Here is a 21,355-nt window from a genome sequence, read left to right on the forward strand (position 1 = left end):
GTTGATGTTAATACTTCTGTTCTTAAATGCACGACTCGGACAAGTAACGGAGTATTTCCCCCCGATGGCGTTACTGTATGTACCAAAGTAAAGGATCTGAGGTGGAGGTACCGTCAAAAGTAACGGCATTACCTACTGTAACGCGTTACCACCTGACAGTTGGATCAGTTTGTTGTGTAATCCAATAAGCTCCAGTCCGTATTTCCCCTCAAGCCCATCTGGCTCACTGGCAGGGTTTGTTTACTGGCGGAGAGGCTGGGAAGAAGGGGATCCTACAGGACCTGCGAGGCTGTACAATCTACCTCTGTGTGTGGAAGAAGAAAAGGAAAACAGCAGTCGAAAACTTTACTTCGCCCACTTTGCTCCTCAGATCCACGCGGGGCCGTGGGAGCAGTCAGCTGTGCGGGGCGTGAAAAACTTGGAGCTTTTTTTTTTTCCCCAAACAACAAAAAGAGAGGAGTGCTGCGGAGCCACGACGAAGTCCGTCTGTCAGCCGCTCAGAGAGTGGAGGTCCCACTCAAATCTCTGCACTGACTGAAGAGGAGTTGTCGCTTTGGAGCGAGCCAGCTGCCCGATAAAAACGCCTCATTTCACGAGCAAAAACGAGCCAGCTGTAATGTTTTGTGCTCGCCCGAGGATTTGAGGGGATTTTTTTTTTTTTTTTCCACGAAAGACACGTTAACGTTACGCCACGCATGCCGCAACGATCGAGTTAGCAGCAAACGGCTCCAAAATCCTTCTAAATTAAGTTAAGGGTAGCTTTTGCTGTGATGTTTATGCATGCAGCGTGTGTGTTTATATAAATAATCTGCCGCGCAGCTGTGTGGCTATGTCGTGAGATTTCTTTAAGTTAAAAATTAATTGACAGGGTTGCTGAAAAGCACCACAAACTTCCCTTGTGGCCTGGACTAGAGTGGCGGAGCCAGGCTAGGCAGCTAGCTAGCTAGCTAGCTTAACTGCCGTTTGCTAGCATTAACGTTAGCTTCTGCTCGGCCATCAAGTCTGCTTTTGCCCCTTTTTCCCCCTCAACACGGACAAGCAGAACTGGGCCAGTTTAACTAACTAATGCAGTTAAACACACGAGAAGTGCCCTCATGTCCCGTGTTGATGTGTGTTAACGGTGCTTTTCCTTGAGGTGGCTAACTTTAGCAGCAGCAGCAGCAGCAGCAGCATTAGCTTGTGTTTGACTGAACACGTTGGACTCGTTCCTCCGCCCATCTTCCGGGATGTCTTTTATTTATTTTTGTTTACCTGTTGGCCCACGCCGCAAAACAAAACCAGTTTCCTGAAGGTTTTTCTCCTCCAGTTTGAACAGTCCTCCTCGCCAAGGATTATTCTACATTTGACCGGGAATAGTGCTGGATGGTCTCTTATCCCGAGTCAGTTATGTGGCTCCGGACTTTGTGTTTGGGTTTTGTTTTGACCGCTGGCTGCTTTGTGATGAGCTGTCATCGAGCGAGTGGAGAGGGTAGGTTTCAACGATTATCACACTTTTCATTCTTAATGTGACGTCTTTGAATTATGTACAAATGTGTTGGAAAAAGTGGCGGTGGCTCTTGTAGATCTGCTTGAGTGTTAAGAAAATGCAAATTATCTAACGCACTAAGGAACCAGAAATGAACATTTACAGATACAGACTCGCATTTGATAAAAAAAAAAAATATGTGCGATTTTCTGACTATTGCAGGTGAAGGGATTAACACAGAAATCTCAAAATCGCTACAAATTCCTTAATTGTGTGGGGTTAAATGATTTATTTCACCCCTTTATAATTTGGAGATCCATGAGTGTGTACAGGGACAACCCAAATAATTGTGGTATTATTTATGATGGGGCTGTGCATGCAAATTACAAACTATATGCAGTAGTCAGAGCAATTACATTGAACAGACAGAACAAAATTTGGAAAGAATAACATGCTGTAAACATACCTGTGAGCAGTGCAGACACCCTGTAAGTCCCCAATGTAATACTGTCATATAGATTTTTTTAGTTTTGTTAATAATGGGGATTTGATGAAGGCAGGTCAGCTGCCACAGTGGTTTTATAGACAGTCACTGCATTGAAGGGACAAAGGTTAACACTTATCGGCTATTTGAGTCTGCAAGAACTGTAAACAAAATGTTTTGTCACACGTAAGTAAGTAAGTAAGTAAGTCTGAGAATTTAGGAGAATTAATTGGCTGTTATTGTAGAATGGAAAGCCTTGGCTTGTTGCTGCGGTCGGTGCAGGAATGTAACAATAAGCCCTCTTTACAGCTCCTGACAATCCCTTTATATTCAGCAGCCAACAAGCCCGGGTGATAAGAATGAATGAACACATTTGCAATCACCCTGAGACATTTTCACATTTCCCAAACGCCAAAACGACTGTACGCACTGGCTGTTTTACTCTGTTGAAATTTGTGACTAACAGCAAATATTGGTTATGCTTGTGAGGAAATGTAAAACAAACCTGTGTGACTGCTTGCTGGTTTAAACTGCTGCACAGTGAGCGTGCACTCTTAAAATGACACAGACCAACCTGGTGAACGCGATGCGGTTCACTCATTGGTCGATGTTGTCCAGAATGTTAGAGTTTTTGATCATTCAGATGGAGGTTACTGGTGATTTATAAGTGAGATTTAAATTTCTAATGTGATCTATTAAAAACTCTTCATGTGGTTTCTCTGTAACAGCAAAATAATCTTGGCTTTGCATAGTTAGAAGAAACCTGTGTGCAGTCCGTGTGTCACTGCTTTGTCTTGTTATTAACTGACAGAATATTGTTAAGATAGATGGCAGACACAAGGGCTGCTTGATATGGTTAAAAAAAAATCAATTTTGACAGATACTGCGATTGCAATATGATTCATGATAAATGGGGAGGATTATAATTGCATCTCAATTTTCATTTTCACTGAAAAAATGATGAAAATCATGATAATGTGACGTTTTTGGGGGTTTGTACCAAACAAATATGTTTTACATCTGGAGAATGAGATTTGTAGATCAGGGTGTCTCTGCAGTACTTCATTCTAAAGTTATTTTTATCACACATTTTACCTTTATCAAAAAAATTATTTCATTGAATTGTTCAGCCCCAATAGGCAGTTAAACAAAAGGAAAATTCAGTAAAAATTATAATGCTTAAAAGCTCCACAGTGGGGAATTAAAATATATTGTGCAATGTTAAGTAATGTGCCGTAGTGTGATTGACATGTATACAAAAGACAGATTTTTATAATTGTCACTGGATAACTACCTTCAGTCTGTCTAATATATTGCATTTCATAATCTGTTCATTTCTTTTCTTGCTGGTCTGTGAGGGGGAAAAAAATGCCTCTAGGTTTGTTTGTTATAGTAATCTTGACACGAGTCCGTAAACAGGAACACACACTCCGCCTTTGTTCAAAATAAGCAGTTTGCCCACTGCATGTACACACAGCATGTAGCCCCAGGTAGCTTTAAAACTGACACTGCTGCAGCACACGGCAGTAGTCCGATTCAAGAGGCGCTCTGAACGAGAAGAAGAGCACAGACTCTCACCTTTCGTCAGATTTTAGCGAAGGAGCGATGTCATCAAACCAGTTTGAGCAAGAATTTGAAGACATAATTCAAAAGCAAGTTGTGTAATTGCACTGCAGCAGTGCACCCCCCCCAAACACACGCACACGCACACACACACACACACACACACACACACACACACACACACACACACACACACACATGCACACACACATGCACACACACTCTTGACTTGAGAGTGAACCACAGAAGGGAAGAGTGAAACCTGGGCCTCACACTGGCTGATTTCATAAGCTGGACTGACCAGTCAGGAAATCTTGTGAGCTACTTGTTGGTCGCTGTCCAGCTCAGCTTGATGGAAAAATTCACTTAATAATGGAAGCTTATATTTAGCGGCAGTGTGAATTGATTTGATTTATTGAACATCGGCTGGCAGTTGAAAATTGGAGTCCCAATTTTGCCATAAAACTGGAAATGTGTCATTTGTGTTGTTGCTTATTGCATATTTCATACTTTCAGCTGGCCCACGTTTGGACCTCTCATGGAGTAACGTTACATTGTAGTCGCCGAGCGATGCGCCCGTTTCTCTGCCGTTTAACAAGGCTTACTGCTGTTCTGAAGGCATCTCCAAAATCCACAGACTCCTCTAACAGTCTTGGTGCAAAAATATTGTGTCTGCGTCACAATGAAAAAGATTTGTAACTCAAAGTTTAGTTAGTGTTTTACAGTTATGAAATAACTGTATGTTGTACTATACGGGATGCATGTGTGGAAGGAGGCACATAATACTGTATATAAGGTGCTCTACTACAAATATTTTAAATGGCATGTGCTTTGTGACTAATAAATAACCAACACTACACAGCTCCATTGCTCAACGTTATGCCAAATAACTGCAAATCTTTTGACCTTTTTGGCCTCTCCAAACACCGTTTCTCTAACAGCGTGAATAGACTCACTTTAAAATCGTAGCAGCTTCATGACTGGATTTTTTGCAAATGATGTCTCCCCTGAGCAGGTCTGGAGTTAAATAAGATTTTATCCTCTTAAATGATAAGGAAATAGAAATAAAAATCAGTATGTGGCAGACACACACACACGATGTCAAAGAGGGCGTCTGAGAGCGATGCAGCGCACGAGCTCATCACTTCAACGAGCTCTCAGAAATGCAACCACATAAGCACATGCAAGTTCCTCGAAGAGTTTGTGGCTGCAAGCGCTGAGTCAGATATTCTGTTGGAACAAATGAAAAAGATACGTCCGTTTCTGGTCAGGCATTGTAAGCAGGGAGGAGCGTTGCCCTAACTTGAGCGTCGCCTCGGTCAGACCCACTTACCCGCTGTGTTCGTGCAGCGTGTGGAGGCTGTCCTGCACAAGATCCATTTGATAAAGAACAGTACAGTGTGTTACATCAAATTCACTGACATTCATTACTTTTTGAATGTTTTCCTACTGAAACCATTTCATAAGGCCCTAATTGTGGTGGGCCACCACAAATCAGTGTTTAGGAAACGTGACTCATGTGATGGTAATACGTAAGAGGCACAGACTGGTTCACCTCATGTTATGTGTTGAGGTCTCAGGTGCTCGGGTTGTCAGACTGCAGCGTATTGTTGTGCCATGATAACGCGTCACTTTGTCAAAAGTGGCGGCTCGCCATGAAGCCGCAGGCAGCCTGCTGTTGAGCACTGATCTGCTCAGAGCAGGTCTCGCAAGAGTCGGGGGGCAGCAATCAGCGACCTGGCACCCTTGATTTACACCTCCCGATGAGGAGAGCAATTGGAAGGTGATGAAACTGTCACCCGCCCTGCCACCTCTCCAAAAAAACACTACGCAACTGCCACTGCTGCCTAGAGTATCGACGTCATCACTTGTTTGACATGTGTACAATAGAATGATTTTTGCACTTCAACAATGGCTGTCTAATCCTGAGTGACAGGTTCACACTGGAAAATTATATACAGTCTGAAAGTGGGCACACCTTCAATCTTTCACTTTGCCCACACAGACGTCTGACAAGGAAACCGTGTTGTGTCAGATCTTTAACCTTGACACTGTGACCCGGTTCAAAGGAAGTGTGCTTGTTATTGTCCTCTCACACTTCAGAGGTAATAATTACCTCACTGCCGACTGTGGCAGAAAAGTTTGAAAGCAAGGGCAGCTGGTGGGCAATTGAATCACCAAATGATCTTTGGTCCAGAGCCATTTTTCAACAGGATACACAGCAAGTAATCCCAAGAGGGAACTTTGTGGTTTTATGGGCTCACTCTTTTAGTCCATTTCACTCTATTTAAAGACCAGGGCCTGAATTGCTTCAGTTTAATTTTATTCCCCGGACTGAATCGTATTGTCAGTGTGCTGCGCTGGCCATGTCACCCCTACCAAACAGCTGGCACATTTGATAACCCACTTTACCCCCAAGCCCTGCTTACAAGACATTTATATGAGAGCCGGCTCTTTTGAGGATGAATAGCAAGAGGGTTGTATCTTTCAGAGTTGTAGTATTGTCACTTTCTAACTGCTGTAATATTTAATCCTGTGCAGCTGAAGAGATGACAAACCTCTCTTCATTAACTGCAGTTGCAGCTGAGAGCCTTTCAAAGTTCCGTAAATGGTTGTAAGCTGAGTTATTAAAGATGGCCTTCAGCTAAAACAGATTAGATGTCATTATTTATCAGTTCAGAAGAGAGAAGGAAGGCAAAAGTTGCTGAAAGATGTTTTCTGTGTTTACGGCATACCTTAAAACTGACGGATGATTAGGTTTTACAGCCCTTCTTAAAGTGGATTACATCACATGTCAGTTTGGACACAGTGAACGTGTATCTCGGTGACCTCGGCATTTTGTGGTTAGATTTAGCTTAGCTTGGAAAACAACAGAACAGCGAAACCTTGAAAAGGGAAGTGTTGCAATCGCTGAGTGTTTGTGTTTCTGCATGCTTACTGAGGTCTCAGTTCTCTCAGAGGCCCACCGATAATATATGCCATCAGTCTAACAACCTGTTGCCCCCCCCCATACAAGATGAGAAGCGTCAGTGCCTGTCGATGCTTGCAGCTGTAGCGAAAGGATTGTAGGTTTGAACACATTGTGCCGCTGAGCGCACAGTGATATGATATGTACAGTATTTGTGTTCACACTTCAGATTTATGGTTCAGCACATTTTGATTTAAATTTAGGACCATCTCGTGACCTAGATGCAATATACATCGGGGATTCACAGTGGTATCTATGGGGGTTTATTGCGAGGACGCTGTCATACCATCATTTACACTGGGAATTAATTGTCTTGTGGGTACCTTCTCTGCATTGTTGTATTGAATGGTGACATGGAATTTTTTTTGCAGCAATTTGACACTTTTCAATCAAGATGGGTGCCCGTCGGTCACATCTGACTAAATAATAATGTAAAAATCGAAGTAAAAGAGCTCTGTCAAGTCATACAAAACAGTTAAGCACGTAGCAAGTGGCGATGAAATATATGGCACCAAAAAGTAGCACCGCAAAACCAAATAGACTGCAGCTCAATTCAGTTTTCAAAAGGTGCATTAAATCAAGCAATATTCAGGTCGGTGTCAGTGTGTGCGTGACGGTGAAAGACTCATCCCACACTCCCAGAGTTCAGTCCACTTGGCAAAGGGTTTGTTTTGTTTTCCCCACAATCCCAAAACAGTTCAGTTCCAGTCCAGTTCACAACCACAAAAAGAAAGACAACTTGAAACTCTGGGTTTTACCGCGGATCCCCACAACTCCTTGAGAAACTCCGGCTGGGAAATACACACATCCACCGGATTATTCGTCCTCGCAGCACAGACCCCAGAGACGAGGCTTGTGCTTTACCATGAGCTGGCTACAGTGACGTGGACTTTACGATGTGATGTGATGCTGAGGGTTTAGCTGGCGTGTCTCTCCTCCACTGACCAAAAAACACACGCTAAGGGTTTCTGTCTATGCAGAGCCTGCATGTCGCTCACTGGCAACAAACTCTGCGTAAGAATCCTTAAATCAGAATAAATTATGTCACATCAGAATTTCCTTTTATGTGATACTAGCATGTTTTTCCGATAGTTGCACTTTATAAAACAGTTACTTCAGACTCATCTGGCTACCCTGCTAGAAACCTTATAGCAAGGAGTGATGGTGGAGAGAAAGAAACGGTCCTTGTCCTTCACTTGTAGGACAGCCTGTCCGTGTTGGCTTTAAGTTTAGAATTATCACTTAACTTCAGAGTTAACTTTTGTGCTTTACTTAAGTTGATTGTATTTTCATTCGCTGTGTTTTCAGTTGCCATTATATTACATCCCTGTGCCTCAGGTAAGGCACTTTATTGAGAAAAAGATAAACCTTTAAACTTTGATTTTAAGATCTCTCTAGTGTGGCTATCAATCCCTGTTGTCGTTATTAATAGGTTTAGGTGTTTCTGAAATGGGGAATCATTGTACCGCTGCTTTTTAATTAACCTTAGAAGTTCATCTGTCTCAGAGGTTCAGACAGCAAGAGACCTCCGATGGCAACGGTCAATGAAAATCTGCCTCTCTAATGACTCTAATTGACGATTCAGCGCACCACGGCTGTGTTTTTCAGTCCCGTCTGGCTCAGAGTAGGTGATGTATTGAGAGCTGGAGCTGGCCCAGTCACCATAGTAACCTTTGTGATGCCTCCCAGTTTTTTTCTCTTTCCCAACAAAACGGGGAGCATTAAAATTCTGGGATGCACCTGGTTTGCTTCGCTTGAGCTATGTCATGTCGTCACTGACTGAGCTTCAGTCCTCTTCTGTAAAACAACTTTTTTTTTTTTTAAAGTTCCTCCTTCTGCCAAAGTTTTGTTTCTAAACTAAGTGGTCACACATGGAGAAGTCAGCTCGGCCAGTTCTTCCTCCGCCGCTGCTCTAAAATTCCTCACTTACACACCAGGGCTGCCATGTTCCAGTTTCCAATGTGAGCCACTATCGGTACGGCTGGAGTGTATTAGATTCTCTATTGGGAATGCGGTGCTAAAAATACTGGCCTGGCTGAAAGTGTACACTGATAGGAGCCTGGACTCACCGCCCTGCGATGATTCGCCTTCTTTACAGGGTCACTCAGTCCTCTGCTGGCTGACTTAAGTGCCACTACAGAACCACCGTCCCTTTGTTTTGTACACCGCCGGTGCCGTTGTCTGTTGAACTGTTTTGTTTGACTGTGTGTGGGATGTTGTGTGAGAGCGAGCGAGGCTCTTTGTAGTTGTAAATGTGTTCCTTGATGGATCTACAGTAAGCTACATTTGCTGCAGACTCATCTGGCAGTTACTGTCAGTTTGATAGGAAATGTATCATTTGGAGGTGGATGTGTTGAAATTACAGCCTTGTGGCATGCCATTCATGCTTACAATTCGGCTACGCTCCCAAGACCACAAAGAGAGCTGCGGATCTAAATGTAGTTTGAAAAGAGAAATGTACTTTCAACATGCCAAGTTGCCTTTAATGGCTTGCAGTTTAAACCCATGTTAGGACATTTTGTGTGTACTTTAAACAGGCCTCAGAGTTGTAGGCTGAACTTTAGATAATTGCTGCAGAGTGAGCACACTGGTTAAGGTCATGGAGGGAAAAACTCGTTGTTTGGACACTCAGTAATTGGACACTCTGTGTGTGTGCTGGTTCTCTTGTACTGTTATGCAACAGAAGGTGTAAAATGAGCTGCTGCCATAAAGAGGTGCACGCCTAGCTGTTATACCACTTCCCCACATGGCTGACCAGTTGGCCTGATGTGCCCAGCTCAATGGTGGGTCGGTTGGTAAACAAATACAGTCCTCTCACCAGGCAGCACACCTCCAGCTTGCAGCCATGACTTGTGAACTGTAAAATGGGGCCTGGAATGTCCCACATTGCACCTGCGAAGGAAAATGTCTTGACGACCGTCATTACTTGTGTTATGTCACACAAAGCACATCCTTGAGACTTTGGCTGATTTCCCGTAAAGAGAGTTGAGGAAATCCTTATTTTGGTCAGCTCTCTCCATGTGTTTGATATATTTTGCAGGAGATATCAAGATCACTGTTCTGCATTGTCTGGAGTTTTAGTACTTCATAACAGTCATTTAGAGCTGAAACAATTAGTTGGTTTGTCGATTTAAAGAGAATTATTCATCAAGTGCATTGATTCAGTTATGTTTTTTTCAGGCAAAACGGCCAAAAATCTGCTACATCTAGCTTCCCAAATAAGATAGAGAAGATAAGATGAAACTTAATTGATCCCACGCCAGGGAAATTTACTTGTTACAGGCATTAAGAATGAAAGAGGTACAAGGAGAGGAGATACAAAATGAAATATGTGCGTTATATACAAAAGAACAGACAAACAGGTGTTTTTAGAGCATTCCACAACGTCCCCAGTCTTTTGTTGCTCCTGTCCCAACTTAGTTGAAACTTGTTGCTGGCGTCAAATTCAGAATAAGCATATATTCACAAAAATCACTGAAGCTGAAGAGGTCAGACATTAAAGCACAATTGTACTGTTTTTTGAATTGGCATTGTACTAAATCATTAATTGAAAAGTTAATTGACAGATAAATAAGTTAGTTGCAGCCCTACATAATCTCTTGCACTGTGTCCTTGTGTAGTAGAATTTGAAGTGATTGAGACAGTAAAAATGTAGTCCGTCTGTGCAATTGCATAGTTGAGGAATTTCTCATCAAACAGGATCATGTGTCTGGGTGAGGACCGACAAAGCCACAAATCTACAACTAGTGCAATACACGGCCATTAGTGCCACAGTTCCCCTCACAGACAAATATTTTTAATGCATTAGCTAATGTTTTTTATGGTCTTGAGTTACAGAAGCTCCACAAATCAACTCAGCATAACCAAGGATGAGCACAGCCTCACTCTGATGACAGCACTCCATATTTGACAGTGGCTCACGGCCAGATATGTGGTTGCTAAACAAAATGTCAGTGAAGATGGTCTGCTCTTCATCAAAGCCAGAGACATGGCCGTATATTTTTCAGTAAAATATCCCCTCTAATTACCAAGAGAGCTATTTTTTTCCTCCTTGAGACCATGTCTGACTTCTTCAACCCTGTTTTTCCAGTTTACAGAGCAGACGTCTTGCCTAACACATCAGTCATGTTCAGCAGTTGTAATCCATCCCAGAGTCATAACATTTCCTTTTCAAAAGGAAATACTGTCCGTTTAGCCCAAAGACTGTACTGTACATCTCTGCCTTTCCACACAGCATTGTTCAAGCCTTCTTTTTACTTGATTTTTTTTTTTTGTCATACATGAACGTATTTGGTTTTTAAAGAATCTGTCTTTCTTTCTTTGTCTTCTCAGTTTGTCCTAGCAAGGACATCCGGAACAATGTGACCAACCTGCAGACACTTGAGAACTGCACTGTGATTGAAGGCCACCTGAAGATCTTACTCATGTTCAGGACCAAGCCAGAGGATTTCCGAGGCCTCAGTTTCCCTAAACTGATAGTGATCACCGACTACCTGTTGCTCTTCAGAGTTTACGGCCTGGAGAGCCTGAGCGACCTCTTCCCCAACCTAACTGTGATCAGAGGCAACAATCTGTTCTTCAACTACGCTCTAGTGATGTTCGAGATGCTCCAGCTGCGAGAGATCGGCCTCCATAGCTTGATGAACATCACCCGAGGAGCCGTGAGAATCGAGAAGAACCCAGATCTCTGCTATCTCTCCACTCTGGACTGGTCCAAAATCCTCGACTCAGTGGAGGACAACTACATCATGGCTAACAAGAACGACAGAGAGTGTGGAGACGTGTGCCCAGGGGCGGCCATCGGAAAGACCACCTGCCAGACGACCACCATCAACGGGCACTTTAGCGAGCGCTGCTGGACTCAGAACCACTGTCAAAGAAGTAAGCAGTCTTTTGTTATACTTCTCTAACTCTAATGTAATGTATTTGATCTCTGTGACTCTTCATGGCAGAACTTGAGTCGTGCAACCTGCAAACAAACAGCAATGCTACTTGATAGTACGTTAGTTAAAATCGCCTTCATGACGGTGTAGGAAAAACAATCATTGATCATCCCTACAGTTGTCAATATATGATCCTATCATTGATCAGCAGGTCCTACTGGCCTGTTGCTGGGATCAAATTCATAATAAGGATATATTTACAAAAATCAATGAAGCTGATGAGGTACAAAATGCTCAATTCATGTTTTGAATTGAGCATCTATCTGATAGGATTAGTAAATTAGCTATCAGCGTGCTGTTATTATTTATATAACATATAACATAGCATCCCAACATTTTAGGAGTCAGGTTTGAATGATTATAATTCATTGTATTTCTGAGTTTTCTTATGTTTTGTTGTCTAAATGGGATCAATAAACCATGTTTGGTTAGATTAATCAAAAAACAATTATTAGTCTCAGCTGTAATGTTACATTATAAAACCCTTGAAATTCATAGCATTAAGGTAATATTTCAGGTAAATAATAAAGTTGTTTTCTGTCAATCTTATATCAAAGGCCGCTTTCAGCTCCACCTCACAGTCTTAATCAGCATGGACAGTTTCGTCCATATTTGTCTCAGTTTGGTTTCTACGTTGTTGTAATGCTGAAAAGTCATCACATCTAAAGCATTTACTGTATCTGACAACTATGATTAGATTCATCTTTTGTAATTCTCTACTATTATATTATTTTCATATGAAGTTTTGCCAATGACCTGTAGGATCTCCTTGTGCAGACCTCAGCTACTTTCCATCCACACATCATTATTTCCATTTCCCTCGGCTTTTGGTCCACGTCCAACAACGTCTAACATTTACCAAATTCAACTCTCCATTTGGACCAAATAAAAGCACACGAGGTTCACTATTTAGAACAAAAATAGTTCTCTGTTCCTTGTTAGTAGTGTCTCTCTTTAGTGTTGAAATGTCAGAGCTGTGTCATTTGCTCAGGTTTAGTTAAATAGGCCGAGTTCTTTGTCAGCGCAGCTTGAACCTCACTGATGTGACGCAACACCTCACCAGTGAATGTTTACTCTCAGTAGACTCCAGCGTTGTCATTGTTCATGTTGTGTGGATTAGGCAAAGAAGATATTAGACATCACGGCGTATTTCTCATTGTGCCCTTTAAGCAGAGCTCCTGCGACATGGGCTGTCCCCTCTGTGTTCTGGATTTGACTGTAAAATGACAAGCCCACCCATTTCACACTGCCAAAGAGTTCAAGTTCAAGTGCCGAGAAGAATTTTGCGCATGGGTGCTGTCTGAACACCTTGGCTCACACCATTACGCAACACTGCGCGCACTGGTTTAACAGTTCTTTTGAACAAGTTTATCTGCACGTCTGCTTTTTCAGCCTCTTTTTCATGTTTGTTTGGTATGGCGGCTGCATGCAGTTTTGAGCTGATTGCCACTGCAGAGTGTTTTTATGGATTTCCACTGATGACTTTGTGCTTGAGGTGATTGCTCGTAGTCATCGCAAACACATTTACAGAACAGGCCCAGAAGGCCTTTTGTCAAACTGCGGTGATGTGGTGAAAGTCCAGGCAGAAGTGTTGTCTAAAAAGTCTCACAACAGAGATTATTTCCTAATTGTGGCCGATGACAATGAATGAAGACCAGGCGTTGACTGGCAAGCTCTGATCTCCAGTCATGGGTCTGCATTCGGCAGGGCAGGGCCTGTGGTCTTGTGGTCTGAGCCCTGCGGTTTTTTGCCTACTTTCACTAAAGCATGAAAAGATCCGTTAAGCCCTAGCTAGAACCACAGGACAGAGTGCATGGCATTCGGTGTCCTCTTCAGATGTACCCTCTTATAGACCTACTGTACTTAATGTAAGCCCAAACTTCTATTTCTATCATCTGCTGGTCTCAGGTCTGCTGTTGTTTATGCACAAAAACATGTATGTATAAACAAACACAGATTGGATCTGATACCAAAAAAGGCATTCTAGAAAAAGTAAAATGACCTTTATCACTTTTTTCATGCACAATAGCGTAGATCTCACTCAAATAGACAATTGTGATTATTTTTTGTTCCAAAAAGTGTCTTTTAGCTGTCTTAATTTAACAGAACAAATGAAAAATTACATTATTGTGGCCTTGAAAAAGTTTTGTAATGCAAAGTATAAGCAGTGGTTAAGAGCTGTAAGTGCCAGAGGTGACTGCAGGTCATACACACTTTCTGTAGTCTGCACACCAACAGAAAACAAAGCTGCAGGACCACGAGGCTTGGCTTAGCTCCCGTGTTTGGAGTCACAACCCATTTCCCTTCCCTGCTTCTAAAACAGCGGTCATTTGAGCCTCTCCCAAAGCAGCCACTACTAATTTCCCCCTCCTTTTTACACCAAACTGGGCGCGTCCATTCAGCAAAGTGGCAAAACAAGGCTGCAGGAGATGCTCATTACTAAAGCTGATTAGATTTGGCTACAGGCACACACAAACAGACGCAACAGCTGTAATAGTAGGAGATACAAGACATCGTCCTGTAAAACATCTTTCTCATCTTTGCAATGAACTCTTTGAAATGATGTTCAAATTTGGGCCTAATTATATTTTATATGTTATAGAGTTTTACTGAAGTTAAATGCCGGACAAACACACAGAGCTTGAACACTTAACATATTACTGTGCATTTTAGAGGTTGTGTTGTTTTCCAGAGTCACAAATTATTAGGGTTCAAGCCATGAAGGGGCAGGCGCTGTAATTAAGGCCCAGAAATGCAGTTTTGGAAAGGCCACACCCCTTGCCTCAATACCAAAATGGGTATACACCACTGCAGGACTGAGATACACGTTTCTATTAGAAATGAGCAAGAGTGGTTGAAAAACATGGCTGCCATCAACCGCGGATGGAGAAAAATTTTAATGTTATTAAAAATCAAGCACCGACTAGTTTCTGCATCGTATGTAGTTGAGAGAGTCAGTACAAGGTAATTTTGGCCGACAGCCCATGTCTGTGAGGGTCTTTGCAGACGTCCACATGCAGCCCATAATTTATGACCGTATGGACTGCATGCGTCACATGTGTGAGTGTGTCTGCATAGCACCTAATGCAATGAACGAAATTGCGTGCACTCTGCTGCCTGACCTGTTGTTCATGTCTGCAGTGGTTTTGGAGTTCATCTGGTCGCTATTCCAAAAAAGAAAGTATGAAAACTGTGTAACTGGCAATAATCAATAGTTGAGAAACCCTTAATGTGTCTAGTGTCTAGTTTTTGATATCCAATATGTTGCACAACAAAGCAGACCTTTATTTCCTTTAAAAAATTGATTTGAAATTACAAGCTTGCGTGAAGAGAAATATTACTGTTGAGTCTATTTACTTGTAATGAATTACTATTTCTCGCCAACACTCATTTGAAGATAATGGGCATTTGATTATGTTTTGGTAATGGCTGTTATGTGGCACAGCTTTTTTGGCTGTTAGGACGTCAGCTTAGCTTGAGCCCTGAAAAGGGCTGGCAGCTGAAAATATTGGCCATGACTCAATAAGAAATCAGGGGCTTCCTGTTGGGATATTATTATTTTTTTTCCCTCTGCTGAACTGCACTGGCAGGTTGACCATCTGTCCATCATTTTTTCTTAAATTTTTTTTTCTTTCAAATGTTTTTGGACATTTTATGTCTTTATTAGAGAGTTGACAGTAAAAAATTGACAGGAAATGAGGGGAGAGAGACGGGGAAGGACATGCAACAATCGAGCCTGGTCGTACTAAAAAAATAACCCAGGCCTTGAAGGGTGCCCCTAATCTTGCATATCTAATGGTCTTCTCTTTATTCAAATTTGGGGAAAATGGCAGTAGAAGTATTAAAGTATGAGTCATGTCCGTGTACCTAAGTTGGATAACTGCAAAAGTGGCACTTCCTGTCATAAAACGACATTTGTTAAGATGCTTTTACAGTAATTTTTCCAACTTGGTCCTGGATTGACGAGCATTTGAGGTGATGGAGACGATGAACCCATTTGAACTTATGATTAATGAATGCTTTGTACATATTCAAACCTGTGAAAAGTGTTCTGTTGAAGTTTTGAATTTAGTTTCCTCAGAACAAGCCTTTAGAAGGTATTTAAAGGTCTTTTTTAAATTTAATTTCCCAAAAGATTTAAATATTTTCTCCTGTCTGCTGTCGACAGTAATGTTAGTTTTTAACTGTTTTTGTATCATGGGGTGTCTGGAGACATTATAAACTAAAAGTGGGATTGTTGCGGCCACGACTGTGAGCTACAGCAGCTAGGAGGGTCCAAAGCTCATCATGGGAAAGTGTCAGTGTGAGCTAAAGGAACTTGAATGGATGAATCATATTTCATTTTTAATCCTTTCATCCATTTTCTGTATCATGAAGAATTATCATTATATTATGATTACTAGATGTTTTTTGCATAGTAATTAAAAGCACATTGTGTTTGTCGCAGTAGAAGTGTCATCTTCATCTTCAAAGGGTCTTTTAATATCTTTGTTGTAATCAAGTGCAGCTTTTGTTTGTTCTCTTGGCGGAGCGGTTTCTCTTGCAGGCCTTTCACCGAGCTCAGAGAGATATATGAAAGAGCATGTATTTCCCTGGTGGCTAGTATTTTACACACATTATTAAGAGTGATCTTAATTATCTATCCTCTGCCAGTGATGAGACACCCAGGGCGGGGGCCTGCCCTCCTCCTCCTCCTCCGCAGCCGCAGCAGCTTTCACCAGTGTTTGGGTTTGCAGGATCTGTTACATATTTAATAAGCTCCCATAAGGTGGAGAGCAGCTCTCAGCAGACGCCTCAACCTCTGATTGGTTTGGCACTTTCCACACTTACAGCATGTGTGCCTCTGTAGCCTGTGGGCAGAGGGAACGTACTGTCAGGCTGTCACAATTGGGAGTATTGATGTGAAGCACTTTTGAGTCAGGTCAGGTGGGGTGCCAGACCTCTCTTGATATGGATGTTCCAAATTTAATCTTGGCTCACATCGTGTACGTCCGTCCACCAATCACAAGATGGACTTAGAGATTTGTCAGGGTCAGTGTGTGTGTAACGGCAACACAGACATGGGTTATAAATCACACAGAGACATAACCTCTGTGTGTGTGCGTGGGTGCGCGTGTGTAGACAGAGTGGACGGCTATTGTTTAGTCTTGCTGCTAGGAAACAGGAGAGTAACACTGTGGTGTAATCGTGGATATGAACACATCAGTCATTCACCCAGGCTGTATCAGAAGGAAAAGCGAGGTCACTGGTCACTACGGCGGGTTGGGGGGGAGTGGGTCTGGGGGATGGGTCCCGCCTCACCGTTGACCCTCAGCTCTCCTCTGCGCTGACCTTGTCGCAGCTCCCACACGCAACGGCCAGCGCTGGCGCCACGATCCTTTTCCACTGTGAACAACAGTAGTCCTAGAAGTTCACGGAGCGTTCTTCCCAATTGTTTCCTGTCTTTGTTGGTCTGCTTCCTCTCTGAGGTTATGAATGGACACAGGGGCCTGGGGTGCCGCCTCGGTAGCAGTCGACACTTTTATGAGACCAAAATACTGATGGGTGACCTGTGGAGGTCAGCGAGGCAGGAAAGAGGACAAACTTAGCTGCTAGTAAAGCTGTCTGTGGGGAAATTGGAGGATATTGTTGCTAAGCTTTATTATTTCGAGATGGAAGTGACCCCTGCTGTGATAAAACCAGAAGGAACTGTGGCTGTGTTATACTGTCTTGACTTGTGGTCACTATTGGCACTGAAATCTTCGACTGTGTGTCACTTTTCACCTGCCAACGGTGTGAGGACAGTGCTCTTTGATGTCGCTTTGCCATGGCGAGGGCCAATTTTAACAGTCTGGTGGGGCTTATATCTTCATTGCCTGTAACACTGCCTTAAAAACATGAACTGTGTTTGACAGCCAAGACAGCCTTGTCCTCCTCCCATCACATGAATCATTCCTTCTGTTTCTATTTTTGTCATGGCCCCTATTCATTCGGTTTCCTCTATATAATATTAAACCTTAAAGCTTCAATCTGTAGCTTCCTGCACGCTGTTGCCCTCCACTGCAGTGAGGAGTAAATGAAATTGCTTTAAAACGAAGACAAATCTGACAGGATATCGATATTTGTTCTTGATAAAGACATTAGAAGCTTGCTGAGGATAAACAGTTACGAAATGAATGAAAATGTCCTCAATTCACCAGTGAGGATGAACTTACTTTGCCTTACCTCGCAATGTGCTAAATATATTTGCTCCTCAATACAGACTGCTGGGATTTTATTAGCGGCCTGCAACTGCTGTTCGGTGATCTCACATAGCATTAGACCAACGTCATCCAAATATAATAAACTGTACTGTTCATGCACATATGGCCAGCGAGTTTGGAAGGTAGAGACCATAGATTTTCTTATGGGTTAGTAGATTATACGTCCAAAGGAAACAACACAACCCTGGCGTCATGTTTGAATTCCTTTATTGGTTTCCGCTCTGAAAAAGCTTCTAAACCAATATTCAACTTGCCCGTGAGCTATTTGTCTTTGATTTTTTTGCTTCTTTGCTTGCATCAGATAATTGATTCTTCCTTTAAACACTCAACGGATTTGCGTTCAAGCCCCCCAAAAAGAAGAAGAAAATAAACCTGCTGTGCTGAAACAGGTGTTTGTTTGACTTTTCCGTAGCAAACCTAGAAATCCACACCGGCTATGTGTATTATGAAGTATACGAAGCAACAAATGAACCTTTATAATCCAATTAGTGAACTTATGCCACATTTCCACTAGCGTGGCTCGACTCGACTCTACTCTACCCGGTTGTTTTGTGTTTCCATTAGGGATAGTACCTGGTACCCGATACTATTTTTAGTACCTGCTCTGGCGAGGTTCCAAGCTAGTAGAAGCAATACTATATGTGTGACATCAACAGCCTGTCGGCCACTGATTGGCCGGAGAGTGTCGTCACTGGTCTGCGACGTCCAACACTGGAAAAACAATCCCGCCCCCTCCATTGTAACGCCGGGCAACAGCAACCGCTGACTTTATTCTGCTTTATTGCTTTGTGTGTGACAAAAAGCCACAAACCGAGCAGCAAATACAACATCGCCTCGATGTCCTCCATTGTTTGTTGGCTCTGTTTGCGTCGCATACAAATTGACGTCATGGCAGTTTTGCGCAGCCGTGGTATGAAGACCCCGCCTACGTTGAGGAGGTACTATGAAGTACTCAATTGTAATGGAAACTCAACCAAACCAAGTAGAGTAAAGTAGAACCGAGTCGAGTAGAGCTGGAACTGTGTAATGGAAATGCGCCATTATTTTGTTGTGTAAATTCTGGCTTTTTTGACCCGATTTCTGTCGGGAAACTTTGGCTCAGAATCGGTCACAAAAAGGAAAAAAGTAATCGCATGAGATCACACAGATGCGTATGTCATAAAAAACTACCCCTTTTTCCCCGGTCTACTCTTTTCATGCTTCAGTATGCAGACTGCTATTCTACTAGCCCAAATCCAGAATGCTCTCAGACACCCCTACACACACACACACACGCACGCACGCACGCACGCACATACACACACACACACACACACACACACACACACACACACACCATGAGTCCTTTCCTTTGAGCTGACTTAACTGCTCTGGCACTCAGTCTTGTGGAGCTGCACCCTGCGAACCCTCGCCGTTCAGCTACTGGAGCCATTCCCATGGAATCCCAGACATTTCAGGCATTTGTTAAAGCCGGGCCGACAAGCGTTTCTTCAGCGCTGTACACGCTCACACTCACCACAACCGTTCGATTTACAACAGCTCGCTGCTGTTTTACTGCTGGTTTAATCAGACCCGCAGGAAAATGTTTCTTTTTATCTACTCTCGCAAGTTACATGTGACCTCCAGATGTTTTATTCATTTATTTGGTAAATTTTTCGTTAAATAAGCAAATTCGTGCTATTTGGGGACATTGTTTTTGTGCTGTCATCGCAGTCTGTTGCACGTGTACCAAATTGTTTTTCTTTTCTGTGCGGCGTGCCAAAATATCACCATTGTCTAATATCATAACACCAAACCTTCATATTTTATTTTGTCTACTCAAGGCTGATAATGAATGGAGAAAAAAAACATTAGGTAATGCTGTCCCTGAAAAGGGTGTTTTGTGAAAGGGAGTTGATTTAGGGACTAGATGTAATTGATTTTGGCTTCTTAGTGCCTGAAAGGTTTTGAGTGTTTTTATTGCAATCCGAGAAAAGAAAAATGGAAAGTCTATCAAGTAGAAAATGGCAACAGTATTGTGCACACAACACAAAAATCAAGTCATCGGTGTTGAATAGGACCGCAATTAATGACTATTTTCATTATCAGGTAATCGTTATTTTCTCTGTTATTGTTGTTGTTTTGCATACAAACTAATTAAACTTGTTTTGTCTAAGGGTTGAATACTTCGTGATGATATTAAACAGAAAATCCTCACATTTGACAAGCTGGAGTCAGAGGCTGTTTAGCATTTTTGCTTGAAAAATGACTCAATTAATCCATTATTGAAGGAGTACCAATTGCTTTGACTGTTACATCTATCTATCTATCTATCTATCTATCTATCTATCTATCTATCTATCTATCTATCTATCTATCTATCTATCTATCTATCTATCTATCTATCTATCTATCCTTAAAACGCAACTGAAGCAACATCTTGCTAAATATTTTAAAGTATTTAACCTCAGTATTGCTGGCTTTGTCTTGCGATATTTTGGACACAGATCAGAAATAACACACTAATCAGCTGTTCTTTCCTTGAAGTTACAGTTTCTGTAAGAGGAGCTCGTGTCTCAGTCTCTGTCTCTGGTCGTGTTCTTTTCTTTTTTAATTCCACAGAATTAAACAATTTTTTTCATCCCTCACGATCTGCTGTTGACACTGCTGGAAAAAAATACAAATGCTCAAATATATAAAAACCATGAACTACTGTGCCCTCATGACTCCTAATGAATAAATAAACCATAAATAAAGTTAATGCAGAGACAAAAACAACAAGGCAATCTAAACCGTCGGTTAGATTGAAGAAACAAATTTCTCATTGACTCTTAATCCTTTTCTGGCGACTTGTTTCTTCCTGCTTTTGTTCCTTATTTCGTTCTGCCTTGGAGTGCTGCACTCAACACGAGATCCGCCGCATTTGTTAAAATTAGAATTTTTAGAAAAGACAAAGGGTTGTGTGATGTCGCATTAATGACATTAACGTGACATAAATGCTTTCGGTGTCATAACAGGTAGTCAAAGTCAGCCACAGAGGCAGTCATTATTTTAGCCTGACACTGAGCCCTGGAAGGAAATGAAGATTCAAGGCCGTGGCGTGCGTCATTTGCCTGTCAAGCAGGCAGTGTAATTGCCCATCAATGAGTGCACAGTGTTTATCATTTCTATTCCAGTCACGGACAAACTGGATATCCTGCCTTCAGATGACCGTGGCAGCAGGGCGACATTAAAAACAAAAAGTGCTTTTCCATGTTGTTTGTGTGTTTTTGTTCTATTAACGGAGGCCAGGGCTGGTTAATGAAATTGTTTACGGTTCCTGTTGTTTCCAGAGTCGTCTCGAACGAGCCCTGCTGCTGCTGCTGAGTCAGACCAGCTGACAAGTGGTTACCGAGAAAAAATGAGACAAATAAACCGACGTCATTAGCCATTGCTTTCTATAAGGTCACGTTCAGGCAACGCGTTGATCTCTTTCTGTGACGTACTTAGTTTTATCTTAATTTAAATTAGATTCATCGTTAATGATGCGTGATTGAATATTTAGACCTCAGAATGATAATTATTGATGTTCCTGACTGATGTCTGTCTTGTGCTTGCCATCTGTTTTGCTTTAAAAAAGAATAAAAAAGAAATGTGGCACAGCTCGGACAAGGTGAATCTCAGCCCATGATAGTCATGTTTTTCGGGTGATTAGATGAATTGTTTAGTATA

At 42.2% G+C, this 21,355-nt stretch overlaps 1 protein-coding gene across 1 annotated transcript in view; it reads left to right on the plus strand.

Moving 5' to 3' along the window:
• The first annotated feature begins 220 nt into the window (after positions 1 to 220).
• The window catches only part of insra (insulin receptor a), a 51,791-nt gene continuing 30,656 nt past the window's right edge, over positions 221 to 21,355 (plus strand). Inside the window, exons 1-2 of the mRNA XM_070973458.1 lie at positions 221 to 1,468; positions 10,813 to 11,361. Of these exons, the coding sequence (XP_070829559.1) occupies positions 1,363 to 1,468; positions 10,813 to 11,361 (655 nt within the window). The 5' untranslated portion in view covers positions 221 to 1,362. The remainder of the gene's footprint in view (positions 1,469 to 10,812; positions 11,362 to 21,355) is intronic.

This window comes from Chaetodon trifascialis, chromosome 11, assembly GCF_039877785.1.
Source record: "Chaetodon trifascialis isolate fChaTrf1 chromosome 11, fChaTrf1.hap1, whole genome shotgun sequence".
Lineage (NCBI taxonomy): Eukaryota > Metazoa > Chordata > Actinopteri > Chaetodontiformes > Chaetodontidae > Chaetodon > Chaetodon trifascialis.